Raw genomic sequence first — 20,388 nt, forward strand, 5'->3', positions numbered from 1 at the left:
TTCGGGCTAGTCTTCAAAAAAAGTATAGCTTTAAAAAATGAAGCAAGCAGGGAAACTATAATTTCCAAGAGAGCTTTTAAACCTAAGTTTTGAGCACTAATCTCAAATCACAGAATCAACATGTTTTAAAAACAAAAGAGCGTGTATATTTTTGGAAGTAGTATCGAGCACCGATGTGGGGTTGCGAGTTTGAGATAAACTCAAGTCTCCATGAAAATCATGTAGCCATCATAGGTAGAAAAGAGTCATACTTTTTAGATGAATTCTTTTCACATTTTACTAGTGGATCCATTAGACAGTTCAGGTCTTATACTTTGTCATGTTTAGGATGGTCCTTGGCAGCGTGAGGTAAAACGCTGTATCATCACTATAACTATTAAGTGATGGTTTTCAGTAAGAGAAACTCCCACAGTATTAGTTGCATGGTTCCTCAAGAGGTTCCACTTAGTATGAGGCGGGCTATGAGACTTCATTCATGCATTGCACGAGTAGACTTTGAGAGGAAACATGATATATTTTCTTTATGATTATGAGTTTACATCAGATTATTTTGTATTTTTACGTACATTTTAGAGTTAATGGTATTCGTGCATATACAAAATTGAAAACCATGTTTTAAACATCTTTTCTTTATATTGCACATGTCTTGAAACTGCTATACAATAAAATGAGTAGTCATAATGAGTTAGTTATTCATGAGATGAACATAGCCAAGGTAAGTGTTCTTTCTTACTCCTTTTCAAGCCTATGTTGTTTTAGCATTCCAACTTGCATAGTCGTACATTCAATGTACTGATATCAGTTGGCCTGCATCGTATTATGATGCAGACACATGTAACTAGGATCGACATTCCAGCTCACCGTTGATCAAGTGAGCAACTCACAGTTAGTTGGTGAGCCTCCCTTCATTCCGGAGGACATCTTTACCTTTCAGTTATTTTTTTCAGTTTTCAGTTCTTATGATGAATGGGGGTCCTGTCGCGACATCTATCTTTAATTTTTAGGCTTTATAGACAGATAAAGTTAGTTTCTTATGTCTTTTCATATCTATTGTAAACTATGAGACTTGAATTGCCGTTTTGGTTAAGTAATATTTAAAAGTTTTTTCTTGAGTTAAGTCTTCCGTTGAGTAAGTAAGTCAGGCCAAGGATTCGCTTGGGACCAACAATGGTCTCCGAGTGCCGACCACGTCTAGGGTATAGACTCGGGGCGTGATATTTTACCGATCAAAATACGTATACACTATATTAATAGCATGAAAGTCCTAAGAAATTAGAAATATTTTTTGGACCTTTTGCCCCTCATTAAAAGACTCTGGCGAAGGCAAAATCGTTTTTCTTTAATTATTTTTCTTTAATTATTATACTACTACTATATATGCCGCGCATTGCACATATATTTTAAAATATAATAATTTTCAAACTTAAAAATAACTAAAATAAATTATTATTGTGTAACAAAAGGTGCATGTATGATCATATATAATGTTTTGACTTTATATATATACTTTATGCTAACAAAAAATCACCTTAATCTACATGCTATGAAGATATGTTCTTCAAAGACACCAAACATCATTCTAACTTCTTTTAGTACAATGAAAATTAATTAACATATGTGGCGTCTGTTAAATTAATATTTATTTTAGTTGATTAAATTTTAAATTCATAGATCAATCTATAATCTCGTATTCAAAAAGTTATTTCTACTTTTAGCTAAAATATAAATATAACTCGCCAAGCATGTTGAAACCTCTTTAGTACTCTACTCTCTTGATCAATATTTCAAAGTAAAACGATTCTAATTTAATCAAATATAATTTCATAAATAAGAAAGCACAAAAAAAAAAGAATTTCAGTGATCAATATAAAAAATATTATAATCAAAGCAAATATTAAACAACATAAAAACAAATTATTTGCGGTTAAAAAAGAACTTGAAAGATGATTAAAACATATCATCCTCTATTTCATTGATTTACTATAAGTCTGTTCTTTTATATTATGAATTTTTTTGTTACGATCCAAAAATGGACGCGATGACACTCGTTTTATCCCCCCAAAGACAAGTCAGCCTAAAACTGAATCATTACAATAAAAGGCGAAAATTTTATAATAAACTCAAAAATACCCCCAAAATTTAGTTGTCTCGTGTTCTAACCTCTAAATTACAATTGAATCAAAAGAAAACATAAGTCTCGTATGACATTGTTTTTAGAGTAGAACAAGATCATAAAAAGAAGTAAAAAAGTCTGCTGAGATGACAAACAACTAACTCACAAATCTCCAACAAGCCTCAGAAAAGAAGAGCATATACTACAAAGGTCTGGGCTTACCTACAAAAAAATTGTAGAAACAAGGGGTGAGTATCAAACCACTACCTAGCATGTAAACCTTTAAACACAAGCTAAGGGAATAGGATACAAACACTCCTTACACCCCAATCGAACCTCCACAACTACAACCTGCATAAAACCAGCCCAATCTAACAATTCACAGTTAACAAGGCACACAACTCAACAACAACACTTTAACAATACCTATCAACAACACACAAGATCGAGTTTATCAATGATAAAAATGTACAATGAGATGAAATGCAATGTCAAGTATAGTGATGCATGTCTCACTTAGTGAAACACACACGCTGTCTCTCAGGGTACCTATCGGAAACATATTTTTTCATGCATTCATTGTGGCGTGCGATTCGACCCTCGATAATACTAACCATCACAACACGCGATACGTCTATCGAAATATAGTTTCCACCGCGTTGCACGATATGTCCCTCGAAATGATACACCCTCTTTAATTTCTTATTCTTTCTCAATGCACATAACATTGTCACAACCATGTCTCAGAACGATGCAAATGACATGTTCACACAAATAATGAGGAGATAACAATTTTCGTAACATTGCATAATTTACAATGACACAATCATGATACCACATGAACAATGATTCAAGAAGTTTTTCAAATCATTCTTAACACATCGCACAAACAATTAATCACATACTTTTTCATTACCCTTTTTCCATCAATTAATTCAACATGGACAAGTCAACTCGCCACCAATTCTCATTGCTCCCAAACACATATTACAAGGAAATACACGAATTTCATACACTTAACAAGGGTTTAGAAATATACTTGCCTCAATCAATCACGAATTCACTCCGGGACTCAAGTCTTCCCCTTTCATTAAACTTCGAAATCTAATAAAATAAATAACCATAATAAGATTTCAAAATTAACAACACTCATATTACTATGTGTTTATATTTGACTAAAAAATTTACCCAAATTTATAATCAAGTTCCTAAATCTTGATGCCAATAATATTTCAACTCTCATATTTTTAAATTTCAAATCTAGGATTTAATCTCATTTCCTCTAAATATTATAAATCTAATAATATTCACATTATATAATATATATAACAAAATTATTTTCCAATTATAACATGTCTATATCTTGAATTTTGAGGTAATAAATCTAACCAAGAATACGCCCAGTAAACATGAGCTACCTTCTTCAATCAATTCCATATATATATATATATATATACAAAAGGCATTTAACTTAACCATTTAAATTTTGATTTTTCTCTTTCCCCTCACATCAATGATATAGGATAATGATAATATTATTTAATTACATATATCAATATCTCAAAATTTAAATCAAAATGTTAAAATTATAAGAAAAAATCATAAATTAATTTCTAAACAATTCCAGAACCCCAAAATTTAAAGCACTACAATCTTTACGCATGATAACTGTTGTCGCCTCTTCGGTTTCAAGGTTTCTTTTCTCTCTTTTAAGTTGTATAGTCTAAATTCTATTGAATTTATTTTAATAAATATGGGTAAAGTGGAAAGGATTATTAAACTAATTATAAATTTGACCTATTAAGCATTAACTAAAATTAGTTATTTAATAGTTAACCATCAATTAATTCACTTTAGTTAAATAAATATTTAAAATTTTCAAAAAAAATGACCTTCCGAATTATTACATCGCCTACCACCAAAATTCATGTTCGTCCTCGAATATAATGAAGGAGAAAGAAGAATACTATTCGATGTTCATCTCTCAAACTGAACTCCTCATTAACACCATTCAATCAAGATCAATCAATAAGAACTGATACTTGTTGCACTATTCGTTAAAATTCTTTTGAATGTGACATAAAAGAATGTAACGACCACTTTCCGTCGTTATAGAAAACTCAACTGGACAAAAAAATTGAATCGGAATACTTTTTCTTAGAAACTAATCCAGATTTAGAAGAAATCAGAGTCAGTAAGGTCTAGGGAAATTTGATAATAATTGGGTGATCTAATTATGATTCTGATCACATGAGTAGATAACTATGACGTTAAGGAACCCGTATAAAAAAACAGAATTAAAGTAATCTTGGCTAAATTGTATTTATATATACAGTCTAGAGTCTATATTGTATCTTTGCATCTAAATACACAGAGTTGTTATCCCTGTTTTAAAAGTTTTTCTTTATACTGCATTGCTTTTTATTGAAAAGAGTTAAGTTTAGTTCAATTGAGTTGAGACCAGGTTTATTCTTTCAGTTCTCTTTTCAAGATTATGTCTTGTTTTTTAATTCCCCTCGCATGCTAATACGTTCAATGTATCGATGTCCTTTGGCCTGCATCATTTTATGATGCAGATAAAATAAGCAGGATCACATTGTAACACATCGTTGATTCTAGTTAAGCTTTAGAGTTTGTTGGTGAACATCCTTGCTTCCCGAGTATCCCCTTTTATTGCTTTTCAGTATTTTAGTTCATTATGATGTCGTGGATTTTGCACCGGCATCCATCTTAGTTATTGGATGCTTCATAGATAATTAGTTAGTTCAGTTGTCACTATCTACTTATTGGCTTATGTTGAATCTTGAGTTGACTATTGGCTAAGTTGAATATTATTTAATACATTCTAATCTATCTATTGAGCAGTTCAATTTACTTTTTAAAGCTTTATCATGAGTAAGTTTTTCGCTATGATTTAAGTCAGATCAAGGGTTCGCTTGGGGCAAAAAAATGGTTCTTGAGTGTCAGTTCCGTCCAGTATGTAAGCTCAAGACGTGACAATCTGAAATGAGTTGACCTATCAGCTGCTATGGTAATTCAACTCAAAGCTCGGGAATAAAAAATGCTTATATTTTTCTTAAAGACACGCTCCCATGATTTGCACAACAATATTTGCTTGTGAAATCTTTTTTCACATAGATTTTTTTATTATTATTGTATAAGATTTATTTTAAACTATCTAGGAACTTTCATAATGTTATCGTGATTCATTTATGCAATAGATCGTAATATGACACATCCTAATAATGAAAAAAAGTATAGTGAAAATATTAATTAACTCATAATGAGTGTTGAAGAAAGAAATTCTCTTAAAGAAGACAACTACTCAACAAATATGGTAAAAAAAGTGGAGAACAACAGAGTTATACAAACACTACAAAATGATGAAATGAAAAAGAATGAACGATAAATATTAGAGGAAGAACTGTCGAACTTCTTACTTGGATGTCTAAAAATAAGGCAAGAAGAATGAAAACTAGTCACTTTACAAAAGTCAATAAGTGCGCTAAACTTAGTAAGTACATTATATATTTACCTATTCAAATTAAATTTAGATTTTTACTATAGTTGGTTCACTTATAATGCTTCTTTTCAGTATTTAATTAAAGTTAAAAATTTTGTATTTGATTAACATTAGTGAACTTGAAAAGTTTGAATTTTTATTGTCTTAATTCATTGAAACATATCTATTCAAATTTTTATATAAATTATATTTGATTTTGACTTTGACTTTGACTATAAATTTTTTTTAAAAAAATTGTGCATAATTGGTATTTTTTTAAATTATATTTATAATATTTAACCTCAATTGGCAATGTTATAATGCGTTTTAAAATATTTACCTTTTTAGCTTAAACTGCCAGATTTCTTTGACTATTTTCAATCACACGATTTGGTGATAAATTTATTGTATAGAAGTTTTTGATGTATATATATAGTGCCTCTGTATTCTATTTCTCACAAGTGTCATTTCTTCTTCTTCTTTTTCAAGAAAAAAAAGAAAGTCCTTAGATAAACTTTTATTTTATTCTTGTTCTTCAAAATTTTAGCAATGGATAGCAAGAAGACAAGAGTGAGACAAACATTTCCAATTTCAAAAATAGAAAATCAACGTGTTAGCGATGTAACATTTTTCAACCGTCGCTCGAGTCTATACAGAATGGCAAACGAACTTGTTGATTTCTGTGATGTTGATATTGGAATAGTACTATTTTCACCATCAAACAACCCTTTCTCCTTTTTTCACCCAACAAGTGAAGCAGTCATTGAACGTTTTTTGAATCCTGATTCACAATTAAGTGAAAAAACTCGCCTAGATGCAGATCAAGCACGAAATAAGGTAAAACAACTCAACAATCGCCTAGATGCTATGGATAAAAGGATTGAGCAAATAGAAGAATTTGAATATGCTCAAACACTACTTCAACTTAGTCAAACGGAAGAAAATGGCGAAAGAAGTAAGTGGAAATCGATTGATCAATTAAATGCAAATGAAATACCAACATTTGAAGCATGGTTAAGAACCACCGTCTCTAAAATGAATTATCGTTTGGAGAAGTTGGAAAATGAGGCTTAATCTTTGAAAAATGCACCTGAAACTTCATAAGTGATATCACCCTAAGTTATTATCATTTCAAATTAATATTATTTTAGAATTTTGCAATATGTTTTTCTTATGTTTTATTTTAGTTTGTTTCAGTAATGCTACTAAGTATGTATTTTCTTATGATTTTCTATATTAATATATGTTTTTTTTTAAAAATGCTTTAGTATACCTTTTCTCCTTTTGTATATTAGTTGTTTTTTGGTTTAAAATATTAAAGAAAGGGATGAATGAGAATAAAAGATGAAAATTATAGAAATGAGATCATTTTTTTACCAAATCTTTTTATTCTTAATTAAATTTCTCAAAATTTAAACTGTTGTAAAGAAAAATTCTTGGTAAATAAAATAATTCTTTATTGAATGGGTAGTACAAAACATAAATCTCAATTACTAAGTCTATTTCAAATATCAAATGATTAAAAAAATGGTTATAAAATTCCTAAGAATAGTATTATATAATGGAATATATATTTTTTTTAAAAATCTTAAATTCATTTCAATCTTAATGATATTAAGTTTAAAGTACTATTAGAGTATACAATTTTTTACATTATTAGGTAATTTTGAATGGAAAATATAACATTTTTTAAAAAATATTATTATGCTTATATTTTTTTGAAAGAAAAGTTAAAAAACAAATAGAAATGTTATATACAGAAGAGTAAATAGTATTAAGGAAATTTAATAGTTACTTATCTCAATTTAAAATTTAAATTGTTTTATTAATGTTGATACACTTATAATGACTCTTTTCTATTTTCTAATTAATTTTACTTATTTAGTATCAGAACATTAAGAAATTTCCAAATCTTTTCTATCTATAGTAAATGTATTACTCTCGCTTACATAGTTATTTTTTTTTGTTGCTGATTATTATCAATTATATTAGAAGATTATTTTTTAACTAAACCTATTTACTTTAAATAGATTATATACATTTAATGGATTTTTTTAAATAGTTTTTAGAACGTATGAGAATAAAGTGCTTCAAATCATCAAGTTCTTCCACATTACTATATTTGTACTAATTTTACCAATCCAAATACATATACTATATTAAAAGCACGAAGGTCCTTAGAAATTAGAAATACTGTTTGAACCTTTTGCCCTTTCATTAAAAGACTCTGCTTAAGACAAAATTATTTTTCTTTAATTATACTATTACTATACATATCCACGCGTTGCGCAAATAGTTTAAAACATAATAATTTTTAAACTTAAAATAATTATACGAATTATTATTGAGTAATAAAAGGTGCATGTTTGAGATCGATCATATATAATGTTTTGACTTTATATATACACTTAATTTTAACAAATATTTACCTTAATCTATGTGCTATAAAGATATGTTCTTCAAAGACTCAAAATATCATTCTAACGACTTTTTCTTCTTTTAGTACAATGAAAGTTGATAAACATATGTGGCGAATTGATATTTGTTTTAGTTAATTAAATTTTAAATTTATAGATCAATCTATAATCTAGTTTTCAAATAAAATTGATTCTATAATGATTTTATCACATATGGTCTCATTCTCTTATAGAATGGTCGAGCATTCACGATACTCATCACAAGTCACATTCTCTTCAAAGAATAGACTAATTATTTATATGTACTTCATAAATTTGCATTATAAGCACATTGTCATGGCTTTAAAATTCATCATATTTTCATGACACACCTCAACATCACTTTGAAAGATCAAGTGTACCATCACTTTATCTTCTTGTATCATGATAGAGGATTTATAAACTTGTCAAATTATTGTGTTGACAACATTCACAAGTCTAATGACCTTTCATACCATTTTTGATGATAAAAATTGCCTTCATGTTTTGAAGGACTAGTTGAAGAAGTCATAATGTTCTTCCTTTTATCATTACCACAATGATGACTATTATAATTCTGTCCCTACGCCTTTATTCATATCATTAATTATTTGTCATCTTTCAGACTAATCATTCACTGCTACCACATTCATATGATTGAATGGAGCAAGTCAACATGAGGATTTCAGAGTTATCACATGTTGCTACCACATTCTTTTCAAGGAATGGAGCAAATTCAATATGATGAATTTCAAGACATTTCATCAAAAATATATTAATTTTCTTAGTCATCATTTTATCATCGCTATGGTGCATTGGCTCAAACTCAATGTCTTACCCATATAAGGCGTGTTACGCCATAATTCTATGGGACTTGAACCCGATCACGGTGCATCATAACTCTAATTGATGTCTTACCCTTTTGGTGCGATAGAACTTGAATCTATCGTCTTATCCTCAAATATTTTTCATTATGGTGCATCCGGACTTTAACCTGATGTCTTACCCTTTTGGTGCGATGAAACTTGAATCTATCGTCTTACCCTTAACCAACGGTATAATAAACCGAAGTACAACATGATTTATTCTTTGAGTCTTTCAAAACAATCAAAATAATATTCAAACTCATGCTATTAAAATTTTATACCTTCTTCCATTTAAGTAGTTTTGTATAGCATGTCATATTCAACCAATAGTAGTATATGTCTTCGGTTCCTGATAATTGTTAGTGAATGAATACTATTTTATTCTAAATCATAGAATATTTTTGAAAATAAGTACCTGATTTTATGCATATAATACTTTGTCTTCATAACGAGATCAACCAAAATATGAGCTAAAGAAAAACAAGAACCCACTCTCAATTAGATAGAGACTCGTGCTGATAACGTGTTATAAAAGTAAACTCATAGCAATATAAGTATACAGAGAAGAAGACAAGAGAAGTAGATAGAAGAAGGGGAATTTTCTTCTTATTCAAGTGTATATTACAATGGTGAATGATTTTTCTATTTATAGGTAGAGAAATCAACCAAAAGGTCACCATGTTTAATGTCACATTAGTAAATACATTTCTATCCCAAAAAGATTCATCGCCTTGGGAATACATATCCATAATAAGGATAAGTTTATGATAAGCTTAATGGACAATCCACTTAATTCAATATATTTATAACATTTTCAAAATATTTAATATTACTGAATTTTTATCGGATTAGTTATTTAAATAAATATTTGTTCTCTAATTTTAAAAAACATGTCGTTTTACTCAAATTCAAAAATTAAAATGAAATTATAACATACGAACATATAAAAAAAAATTAGATAATATTGATGAACCATTATCAATAGATATTTTCATTTAATTTTAAAAAACACGTTTTTTTTTACTCAAATTCAAAAATTAAAATGAAATTATAACATGCTAACATATAAAAAAAAATTAAATAATATTGATGAACCATTATCAATAGATATTTTCATTTACTTAATTTAAAACTATATATTTTTAATCAATTAAGTGACCTATTCTAAATTTGTGCAATTTTTTTTTTATTTTTGGCAAATAGCAGATTTTCTTGGTCAATCGGCAATTTTTAAATTACACACATTACCCCATTTGCCTACTTATAATTGCATATACATAAAGATAAAATTAAATATTCTAATCAGAAAATAAAAATAAGAGTCCAATTTTTTTAAAACTATATGTGGAATCCGGATTTTTAAATAAGAATAGAAAAGAGTTATATTAAATGTGGTAATCTTCTAAAAAAAAATTAAATCCTTTTAAATAACTATTGATTTATTAAAATTTAACAACTAATGTAGTTTAAAATTATTTTAAAATTTTAATTTTAAATCTAAAAAATAGAAAATTTTGTGGTGATGACATGTGAAACTTTTTAGTCTCCAATTATGGATAGATAGAAGACAATTTTAATGATATTAAATAGGGAGCAAAAATATATATACTCATTTACTTACCTTAAATCCTTAATTTCCACTTATCCTACTCTTTAAAGAAAATCTTCAGGTTACATTCATTCCTTTTTTTCAGCCAACACCCACATTTTCCACTATCTATTTCACTTTTTCAATTTTATCTCTAAATTTTCTCCATTTTTTTGCATTTACAAATTTATCAATTTCTAAGTTCGGAATAAGTAGGAATTTTATTCTTCATTGTTGTCTTTTTCGTGTTTCTTATTGATACATATGGATTAGGATCCATCGTTTAGTATTGGTATTTCTCAAATAAATTCTACTAATGCTAATCGTACATATGATTCTGATAATTAAATGTTCTTTTAGTCTGTTAGATAATTATCAATTTGTAATTGTTTAATTTTTTAATTTTGCTAATACCTAAAATCATAATTTTATGTTATATTGGTGCATGTAGTCCGTTGGGCCGAATTAAGAGTCCTTTAACAATGAAGATACATATTTTACATATCAAAGTTGGTGTATTATGCTGTTAATATTGTTTTTCCTAAAGACACGCTCACTTGATTTTCACAACAATATTTGCTTATGAAATCTTTTCTCGCATAGATTTTTTATTATTATTGTATAAGATTTATTTTACACTATCAAGGAACTTTCATAGTGTTATCGTGATTCATTTATGCAATAGATCCTGATATGACACATTCTAATAATGAAAAAAGTATAGTGAAAATATTAGTTGATTCATAATGAGTGTTGCAGAAAGAAATTATCTTAAAGAAGATAACTACTCAACAAATATGGTAAGAAAAGTGAAGAACAACAGGGTTATACAAACAAACACAACAAAATGATGAAATGAAAAAAAATGAACGATAAATATTAGAGAAAGAAGAATGAAAACTAGTCACTTTGCAAAAGTCAATAAAGTTTACCAACTTACGCGGTCAAAAAAGTGCTAAACTTAGTAAGTAACATTAAATATTTACCTATTCAAATTAAATTGAGATTTTTACTATAGTTGATTCACTTATAATGCTTCTTTTCAGTATTTAACTAAAGTTAAATTTTGCAGTTGATTAACATTAATGAACATGAAAAGTTTGAATTTTTATTGTCTTAATTCATTGAAACATATCTATTCAAATTTTTATTTAAATTATATTTGATTTTGACTTTGACTTTGACTTTGACTATAAAATTTAAAAAATTATTGTGCATAATTGGTATTTTTTTTAATTATCTTCATAATATCAAACCACAATTGGCAATTTTATAATGTGTTTTAAAATATTTACCTTTTTAGCTTAAAATGCCAGATATCTTTACCTATTTTCAATCACATGATTTGGTGATAAATTTATTATATAGAAATTTTTGATGTATATATATAGTGCCTCTATATTCAATTTATCACAAGTGTCATTTCTTCTTCTTCTTCTTCAAGCAAAAAAAAAAAAAAAATTCGTCCTTAGATAAACTTTTATTTTGTTGTTTTCTAAAATTTTAGCAATGGCGAGCAAGAAGACAAGAGTGCGACAAACATTTCCAATTTCAAAAATAGAAAATCAACGTATTAGCGATGTAACATTTTTCAACCGTCGCTCGAGTCTATACAGAATGGCAAACGAACTTGTTGATTTCTGTGATGTTGATATTGGAATAGTACTATTTTCACCATCAAACAACCCTTTCTCCTTTTTTCACCCAACAAGTGAAGCAGTCATTGAACGTTTTTTGAATCCTGATTCACAATTAAGTGAAGAAACTCGTCTAGATGCGGATCAAGCACGAAATAAGGTGAATCAACTCAACAATCACCTAGATGCTATGGAGAAAAGAATTGAGCAAATAGAAGAAACTGAATATGCTCAAACACTACTTCAACTTAGTCAAACGGAAGAAAATGGCGAAAGAAGTAAATGGAAATCGATTGATCAATTAAATGCAAATGAAATACCAACATTTGAAGCATGGTTAAGAACCACAGTCTCTAAAATGAATTATCGTTTGGAGAAGATAGGAAAATGAGGCTTCATCTTTGAAAAATGCACCTGGAACTTCATAAGTGATATCACCCAAGTTATTATCATTTCAAATTAATATTATTTTAGAATTTTGCAATATGCTTTATTTTATGTTTTGTTGTAGTTTGTTTCAGTAATGCTATAAGTATGTATTTTGTTATGATTTTCTATATTAATATATGTTTTTTCTAAAAATGCTTTAGCATACCTTTTCTCCTTTTGTATATTAGTTGTTTTTTGATTTAAAATATTAAAGAAAGGGATGGATGAGAATAAAAGATGAAATAGGAATGAGGTCATTTTTTTATCAAATTTTTGTATTTTTAGTTAAATTTCTCAAAATTTAAACTTTTGTAAAGAAAAATTTTTGGTAAATAAAATAATTCTTTATTGAATGGGTAGTACAAAACATAAATCTCAATTACTAAGTTTATAGAATTTCAAATATCAAATGATTAAAAAAATGATTATAAAATTCTTAAGAATAGTATTATATAATGGAATATATTTTTTTTAAAAAATCTTAAATTCATATCTATCTTAATAAGATTAAGTTTAAAGTATTATTAGAGTATACAGTTTTTTACATTATTAGGTAATTTTAAATGAAATATATAACATTTTTTAAAAATATTATTATGCTTAGATTTTTGTAAAAGAAAAGTTAAAAAACATTAATGAACTTGAAAAGTTTTATTTACATTATTAGTTAATTTTGAAATGAAAAATATAACATTTTTTAAAAATATTTTTATGCTTAGATTTTTCTTAAAAGAAAAGTTAAAAAACATTAGTGGACATGAAAAGTTTGAATTTTTGATTGTCTTAATGCATTGAAACATATCTATTCAAACTTTTATTTAAATTATATTTAATTTTGACTTTGACTTTGACTATAAAATTTAAAAAACTATTGTGCATAATTGATTATTTTTTTAATTATATTCATACTATCTAACCACAATTGGCAAGGTAATAATGTATTTTAAAATATTTACCTTTTTAGCTTAAAATGTCATATATATTTAACTATTTTCAATCACATGATTTGATAGTAGTATAGAAGTTTTTTATGTATATATATAGTGTCTCTATATTCTATTTCTCACAAGTGTCCTTTCTTCTTCTTCTTCTTCACGCAAAAAAAAATAAAATACAAATTCGTCCTTAGATAAACTTTTGGTTTATTCTTGTTCCTTAAAATTTAGCAATGGAGAGCAAGAAGACAAGAGTGCGACAAACATTTCCAATTTCAAAAATAGAAAATCAACGTACTAGTGATGTAGCATTTTTCAACCGTTGCTCGAGTCTATACAGAATGGCAAACGAACTTGTTGATTTCTGTGATGTTGATATTGGAATAGTACTATTTTCACCTACAAACAACCCTTTCTTCTTTTTCCACCCAACAAGTGAAGCAATAATTGAACGTTTTTTGAATCTCAATTCACAATTAAGTGAAAAAACTCGCATAGATGCAGATCAAGCACGAAATAAGGTGAATCAACTCAACAATCGCCTAGATGCTATGGAGAAAAGGATTGAGCAAATAGAAGAAATTGAATATGCTCAAACACTAGTTCAACTTAGTCAAATGAAATAAAATGGCGAAAGAAGTAAGTGGAAATTGATTGATCAATTAAATGCAAATGAAATACCAGCATTTGATGCATGGTTAAGAACCACCATATCTAAAATAAATTATCGTTTGGAAAAGTTGAAAAATACACCTGAAACTTCATAAGTGATATCACCCCAAGTTATTATCATTTCAAATTAATATTATTTTAGAATTTTGCAATATGTTTTTTTTAATGTTTTGTTTTAGTTTGTTTCAGTAATGCTACAAGTATGTATTTTGTTATGTTTTTCTATATTAACATATGTTTTTTTTCTAAAAATGCTTTCGTATAACTTTTCTCCTTTTTATATTAATTGTTTTCTAGTTTAAAATATTAAAGAAAGGGATGGATGCGAATAAAAGATGAACATTATAGAAATGAAATCATTTTTTACCAGATTTTTATTTTTTTATTATTTCTCGAAATTTAAACTTTTGTAAAGAAAAATTCTTGATAAATAAAATAATTCTCTATTGAATGGTAGTACAAAACATAAATCTCAATTACTAAATCTACAGAATTTTGAATATCAAATGATTAACAAAATGATTATAAAATTCTTAAGAATATCTTGTTATTAGTATTATAAAATGGAATATATTTTCTTCTAAAAATTTCTTAAATTCATATCAATCTTAATAAGATTAAGTTTAAAGTATTATTAGTGTATACAGTTTTTTACATTATTAGATAATTTTAAATGGAAAATATAACATTTTTAAAAACATTATTATGCTTAGATTTTTGTAAAAGAAAGGTTAAAAAACATTAATGAACATGAAAAGTTTTTTTAAAAATTATTTGGTAATTTTGAAATGGAAACATAACATTTTTAAAAAATATTATTATGCTTAGATATTTTTTAAAAGAAAAGTTAAAAAACATTAGTGAACATGAAAAGTTTGAATTTTTATTGTCTTAATTTATTGAAACGTATCTATTCAAAATTTTATTTAAATTATATTTGATTTTGACTTTGACATTGACTATAAAATTTAAAAAATTATTGTGCATGATTGGTTTTTTTTTTTTTAATTATCTTAATACTATCTAACCACAATTGGCAAGATAATAATGTATTTTAAAATATTTAGCTTTTTAGCTTAAAATGCTATATATCTTTAACTATTTTTAATCACACGATTTGATAGTAAATTTATTGTATAGAAGTTTTTGACGTATATATATATATAGTGCCTCTATTTTCTATTTCTCACACATGTCCTTTATTCTTCTTCTTCTTCTTCAAGCAAAAAAAAAAAAAATTCGTCCTTAGATAAACTTTTGTTTTATTCTTGTTCTTTAAATTTTAGCAATGGAGAGCAAGAAGACAAGAGTGCGACAAACATTTCAATTTCAAAAATAGAAAATCAACGTACAAGCGATATAACATTTTTCAACTGTCGCTCGAGTCTATACAGAATGGCAAACGAACTTGTTGATTTCTAATGTTGATATTGGAATAGTACTAATTTCACCTACAAACAACTTAGCCCAATTATTATTTCTCAAGAATATTTCAAAACCTGGAGCTAAACGCAAGCTAAAAGTCTAGTCATACATATTCATAGAACTTTTCTATTATTTTAGATATCGTCAATATTAACTCTCTTCTATTTCATTAAAATACTAGATGGGGAGCACGGGCCAAACGTTATTAATTGCTCACTGTTGATGATAAATTTTAGCGCATTCTATTGCTGAAAAATATATATCAATCACAAATTATTTCTTAATATGGTTGGAAAGCCCTTGGAGAAATCTTTCTAATACCGCTGAGTTTGCGTGATTTCAATTTCATATGAGTGAGATATGACTTTCGGAAGTTAAGATGTTGGATTAAGGATAGTCCAATCCGGATTTGGGAAGGGCAGAGTTGTCTTTTCCTTATCCAATTATTTTATTTCATTTTTAAGTAAAAAATTGGGGTCTAAATTGATTTTATTCAGTCCACGCTTTTAGAAAACAAGTTAGGGTATTGAGAGAAAAGAAAAGAAGAGGAGAAAAGAGGAGAAAAGAGAAAAGGAAGCAAGAACGTTCTAGATCGGCGAAATTCGGGTTGCGGAAATCGTCGGGGCTGATCCCTAAAAAGGTATGTGAGATCTTTCTATGTTGGGCTCTTCCACTCACACACTAATTTGATTCAATTCAGCAAGTTAGAGTAGCTTGGATGATGAACATTGATATTTTGATTAACAATTACCGAATTCTTGATTGAATGGGTAGTAGCATGTTCTAGTTGATTTGATTCGTGTTTCTGGGTTGTTTTACAAGTCTAAAATATTAGGTATCGAGTATATTAGTGATCCTAAGTGTTTGGGGAAGATCCATGGAAAATTGAAAGGTTTAGAGTTGAAATATGGAGAAGAAAAGTTGAAACGCGCGTATGTAGGGCCTTAGGGCGCCGCGCCTCCCATATACCCCAGGACATTGTCTGTCCGTAGGGGCTTGGGGCGGCGCGCCAGCCAGAGCGCCCCAACTTTGACTCTGAAGTTTGGGTCCTGGCGCCCCACGCCTCTTAGAGCGCCAATGACGCCAATTAACCTCATTCATTCCCCATCTTTTCGTACTAGTTCCTAAGTGATGTACCCACATTTCCTAGTTGTTCTCAACACTCTAAGGTCGTCTAAATATCATGAAATCATCCATAAAATTATATCATCAACCTTGAATCCATAATCCAATTCAAGGAAAGTTACGATCAATGTCTAAGACGCTAAGAGTTAAGTCTAAAGGTTAAGAAATAAGACAAAGTAAAGTTTCTTAAAGTTCCAAGAGTCTTATTTAAACGTCTTAACTTCATTTTAAGGCTCAAGTTTCGAGTTAAGAAAGAGTAAAAATTGAAGTCTTTCCTTCAAAGAAGTATAAGGGAACTAAGTATTTCCCTAAAGAGTTGAAGTGCATCCTTTAAAGAAATATAAGAGTTCTAAGTATTTTCCGAAGAGGTTTTCATTACTCAAGTTTCAAGCTAAGTAAAGAGTAAAGAGTAGAGAGTTAAGTTAAAGTTCTTTTCTTCAAAAGTATAGGGGGACTAAGTATCCCCAAAGAGATTTAAAAAAAATTCACATCTAAACAAATAAGGAACTAAGTTTTCCAAAGAGCCTTCGGGCTAGTTTTCAAAAAAAGTATAGCTTTAAAAAATGAAGCAAGTAGGGAAACTATAATTTCCAAGAGAGCTTTTAAACCTAAGTTTGGAGCACTAATCTCAAATCACAGAATCAACATGTTTTAAAAACAAAAGAGCATGTATATTTTTGGAAGTAGTATCGAGCACCGATGTGGGGTTGCGAGTTTGAGATAAACTCAAGTCTCCATGAAAATCATGTAGCCATCATAGCTAGAAAAGAGTCATACTTTTTAGATGAATCCTTTTCACATTTTACTAGTGGATCCATTAGACAGTTCAGGTCTTATACTTTGTCATGTTTAGGATGGTCCTTGGCAGCGTGAGGTAAAACGCTGTATCATCACTATAACTATTAAGTGATGGTTTTCAGTAAGAGAAACTCCCACAGTAGTAGTTGCATGGTTCCTCAAGAGGTTCTACTTAGTATGAGGCGGGCTATGACACTTCATTCATGCATTGCACGAGTAGACTTTGAGAGGAAACATGATATATTTTCTTTATGATTATGAGTTTACATCAGATTATTTTGTATTTTTACGTACATTTTAGAGGTAATGGTATTCGTGCATATACAAAATTGAAACCATGTTTTAAACATCTTTTCTTTATATTGCACATGTCTTGAAACTGCTATATAATAAAATGAGTAGTCATAATGAGTTAGTTATTCATGAGATGAGCATAGCCAAGGTAAGTGTTCTTTCTTACTATTTTTCAAGCCTATGTTGTTTTAGCATTCCAACTTGCATAGTCGTACATTCAATGTACTGATGTCAGTTAGCCTGCATCGTATTATGATGCAGACACATGTAACTAGGATCGACATTCCAGCTCACCATTGATCCAGTGAGCAACTCACAGTTAGTTGGTGAGCCTCCCTTCATTCCGGAGGATATCTTTACCTTTCAGTTATTTTTTTTCAGTTTTCAGTTGTTATGATAATTGGGGGTCCTGTCCCGACATCTATCTTTAATTTAGAGGCTTTATAGACAGATAAAGTTAGTTTCTTATGTCTTTTAATATCTATTGTAAACTATGAGACTTGAATTGCCGTTTTGGTTAAGTAATATTTTAAAGTTTTTTCTTGAGTTAAGTCTTCCGCTGAGTAAGTAAGTCAGGCCAATGATTCACTTGGGACCAACAACGGTCTCCGAGTGCCGATCACGTCCAGGGTATAGACTCGGGGCATGATATTTTACCAATCAAAACACGTATACACTATATTAAAAGCATGAAGGTCCTTAGAAATTAGAAATATTTTTTGGACCTTTTGCCCCTCGTTAAAAGACTCTGGCGAAGGCAAAATCATTTTTCTTTAATTATTTTTCTTTAATTATTATACTACTACTATATATGCCGCGCATTGCACATATATTTTAAAATATAATAATTTTCAAACTTAAAAATAACTAATATAAATTATTATTGAGTAACAAAAGGTGCATGTATGATCATATATAATGTTTTGACTTTATATATATACTTTATGCTAACAAAAAATCACCTTAATCTACATGCTATGAAGATATGTTCTTCAAAGACACCAAACATTATTCTAACAACTTTTTCTTCTTTTAGTACAATGAAAATTAATTAACATATGTGGCGTCTGTTAACTTGATATTTATTTTAGTTGATTAAATTTTAAATTCATAGATCAATCTATAATCTCGTATTCAAAAAATTATTTCTACTTTTAGCTAAAATATAAATATAACTTGCCAAGCATGTTGAAACCTCTTTAGTACACTACTCTCTTGATCAATCTTGCAAAGTAAAAAGATTCTAATTTAATCAAATATAATTTCATAAATAAGAAAGCACAAAAAAAAAAGAATTTCAGTGATCAATATAAAAAATATTATAATCAAAGCAAATATTAAACAACATAAAAAACAAATTATTTGCGGTTAAAAAAGAACTTGAAAGATATTAAAATAGATCATCCTCTATTCCATTGATTTATTATAAGTCTGTTCTTTTATATTATGAATTTTTTTGTTACGATCCAAAAATGGATGCGATGACACTCGTTTTATCCCCCCAAGACAAGTCAGCCTAAAACTCAACCCTTACAATGAAATGCGAAAATTTTATAATAAACTCAAAAATACTCCCAAAATTTAGTTGTCACGTGTTCTAACCTCTAAAGTATTACAACTGAATCAAAAGAAAATATAAATCTCGTATGACATTGTTTCTAGAGAACAAGATCATAAAAGGAAGTAAAAAGGTCTGCTGAGATGACAAACAACTAACTCAAAAATCTCCAACAAGCCTCAGAAAAGAAGAGCATATACTACAAAGGTCTGGGCTTACCTACAAAAAAATTGTAGAAACAAGGGGTGAGTATCAAACCACTACCTAGCATGTAAACCTTTAAATACAAGCTAAGGGAATAGGATACAAACACTCCTTACACCCCAATCGAACCTCCACAACTACAACCTGCATAAAACCAGCCCAATCTAACAATTCACAGTTTACAAGGCACACAACTCAACAACAACACTTTAACAATACCTATCAACAACACACAAGATTGAGTTTATCAATGATAAAAATGTGCAATGAGATGAAATGCAATGTCAAGTATAGTGATGCATGTCTCACTTAGTGAAACACACACGCTGTCTCTCAGGGTACCTATCGGAAACATATTTGTTCATGCATTCATTGTGGCGTGCGATTCGACCATCGATAATACTAACCATCACAACACGCGATACGTCCATCGAAATATAGTATCCACCGCGTTGCACGATATGTCCCTCGAAATGATACATCCTCTTTAATTTCTTATTATTTCCCAATGTACATAACATTGTCACAACCATGTCTCAGAACGATGCAAATGACATGTTCACACAAATAATGAGGAGATAACAATTTTCATAACATTGCATAATTTACAATGACACAATCATGATACTACATGAACAATGATTCAAGAAGTTTTTCAAATCATTCTTAACACATCGCACAAACAATTAATCACATACTTTTTCATTACCCTTTTTCCATCAATTAATTCAACATGGACAAGTCAACTCGCCACCAATTCTCATTACTCCCAAACACATATTACAAGGAAATACACGAATTTCATAC

The 20,388-nt window shown here is 28.6% G+C and overlaps 2 protein-coding genes across 2 annotated transcripts; both read left to right on the top strand.

Moving 5' to 3' along the window:
• Window positions 1–6,164: 6,164 nt before the first annotated feature.
• On the top strand, window positions 6,165–6,689 carry LOC107013133 (agamous-like MADS-box protein AGL29). Its single transcript, XM_015213121.1, has one exon. The coding sequence runs from the start codon at window positions 6,165–6,167 to the stop codon at window positions 6,687–6,689; it is 525 nt and encodes a 174-aa protein (XP_015068607.1).
• Window positions 6,690–12,013: 5,324 nt separating this feature from the next.
• LOC107013134 (agamous-like MADS-box protein AGL61) lies at window positions 12,014–12,532 on the top strand. The gene has a single exon (XM_015213122.1). It carries the CDS (start codon window positions 12,014–12,016, stop codon window positions 12,530–12,532), a length of 519 nt encoding a protein of 172 aa, XP_015068608.1.
• The last annotated feature ends 7,856 nt before the right edge of the window (window positions 12,533–20,388 follow it).

Source organism: Solanum pennellii, chromosome 3 (assembly GCF_001406875.1).
Source record: "Solanum pennellii chromosome 3, SPENNV200".
NCBI lineage: Eukaryota > Viridiplantae > Streptophyta > Magnoliopsida > Solanales > Solanaceae > Solanum > Solanum pennellii.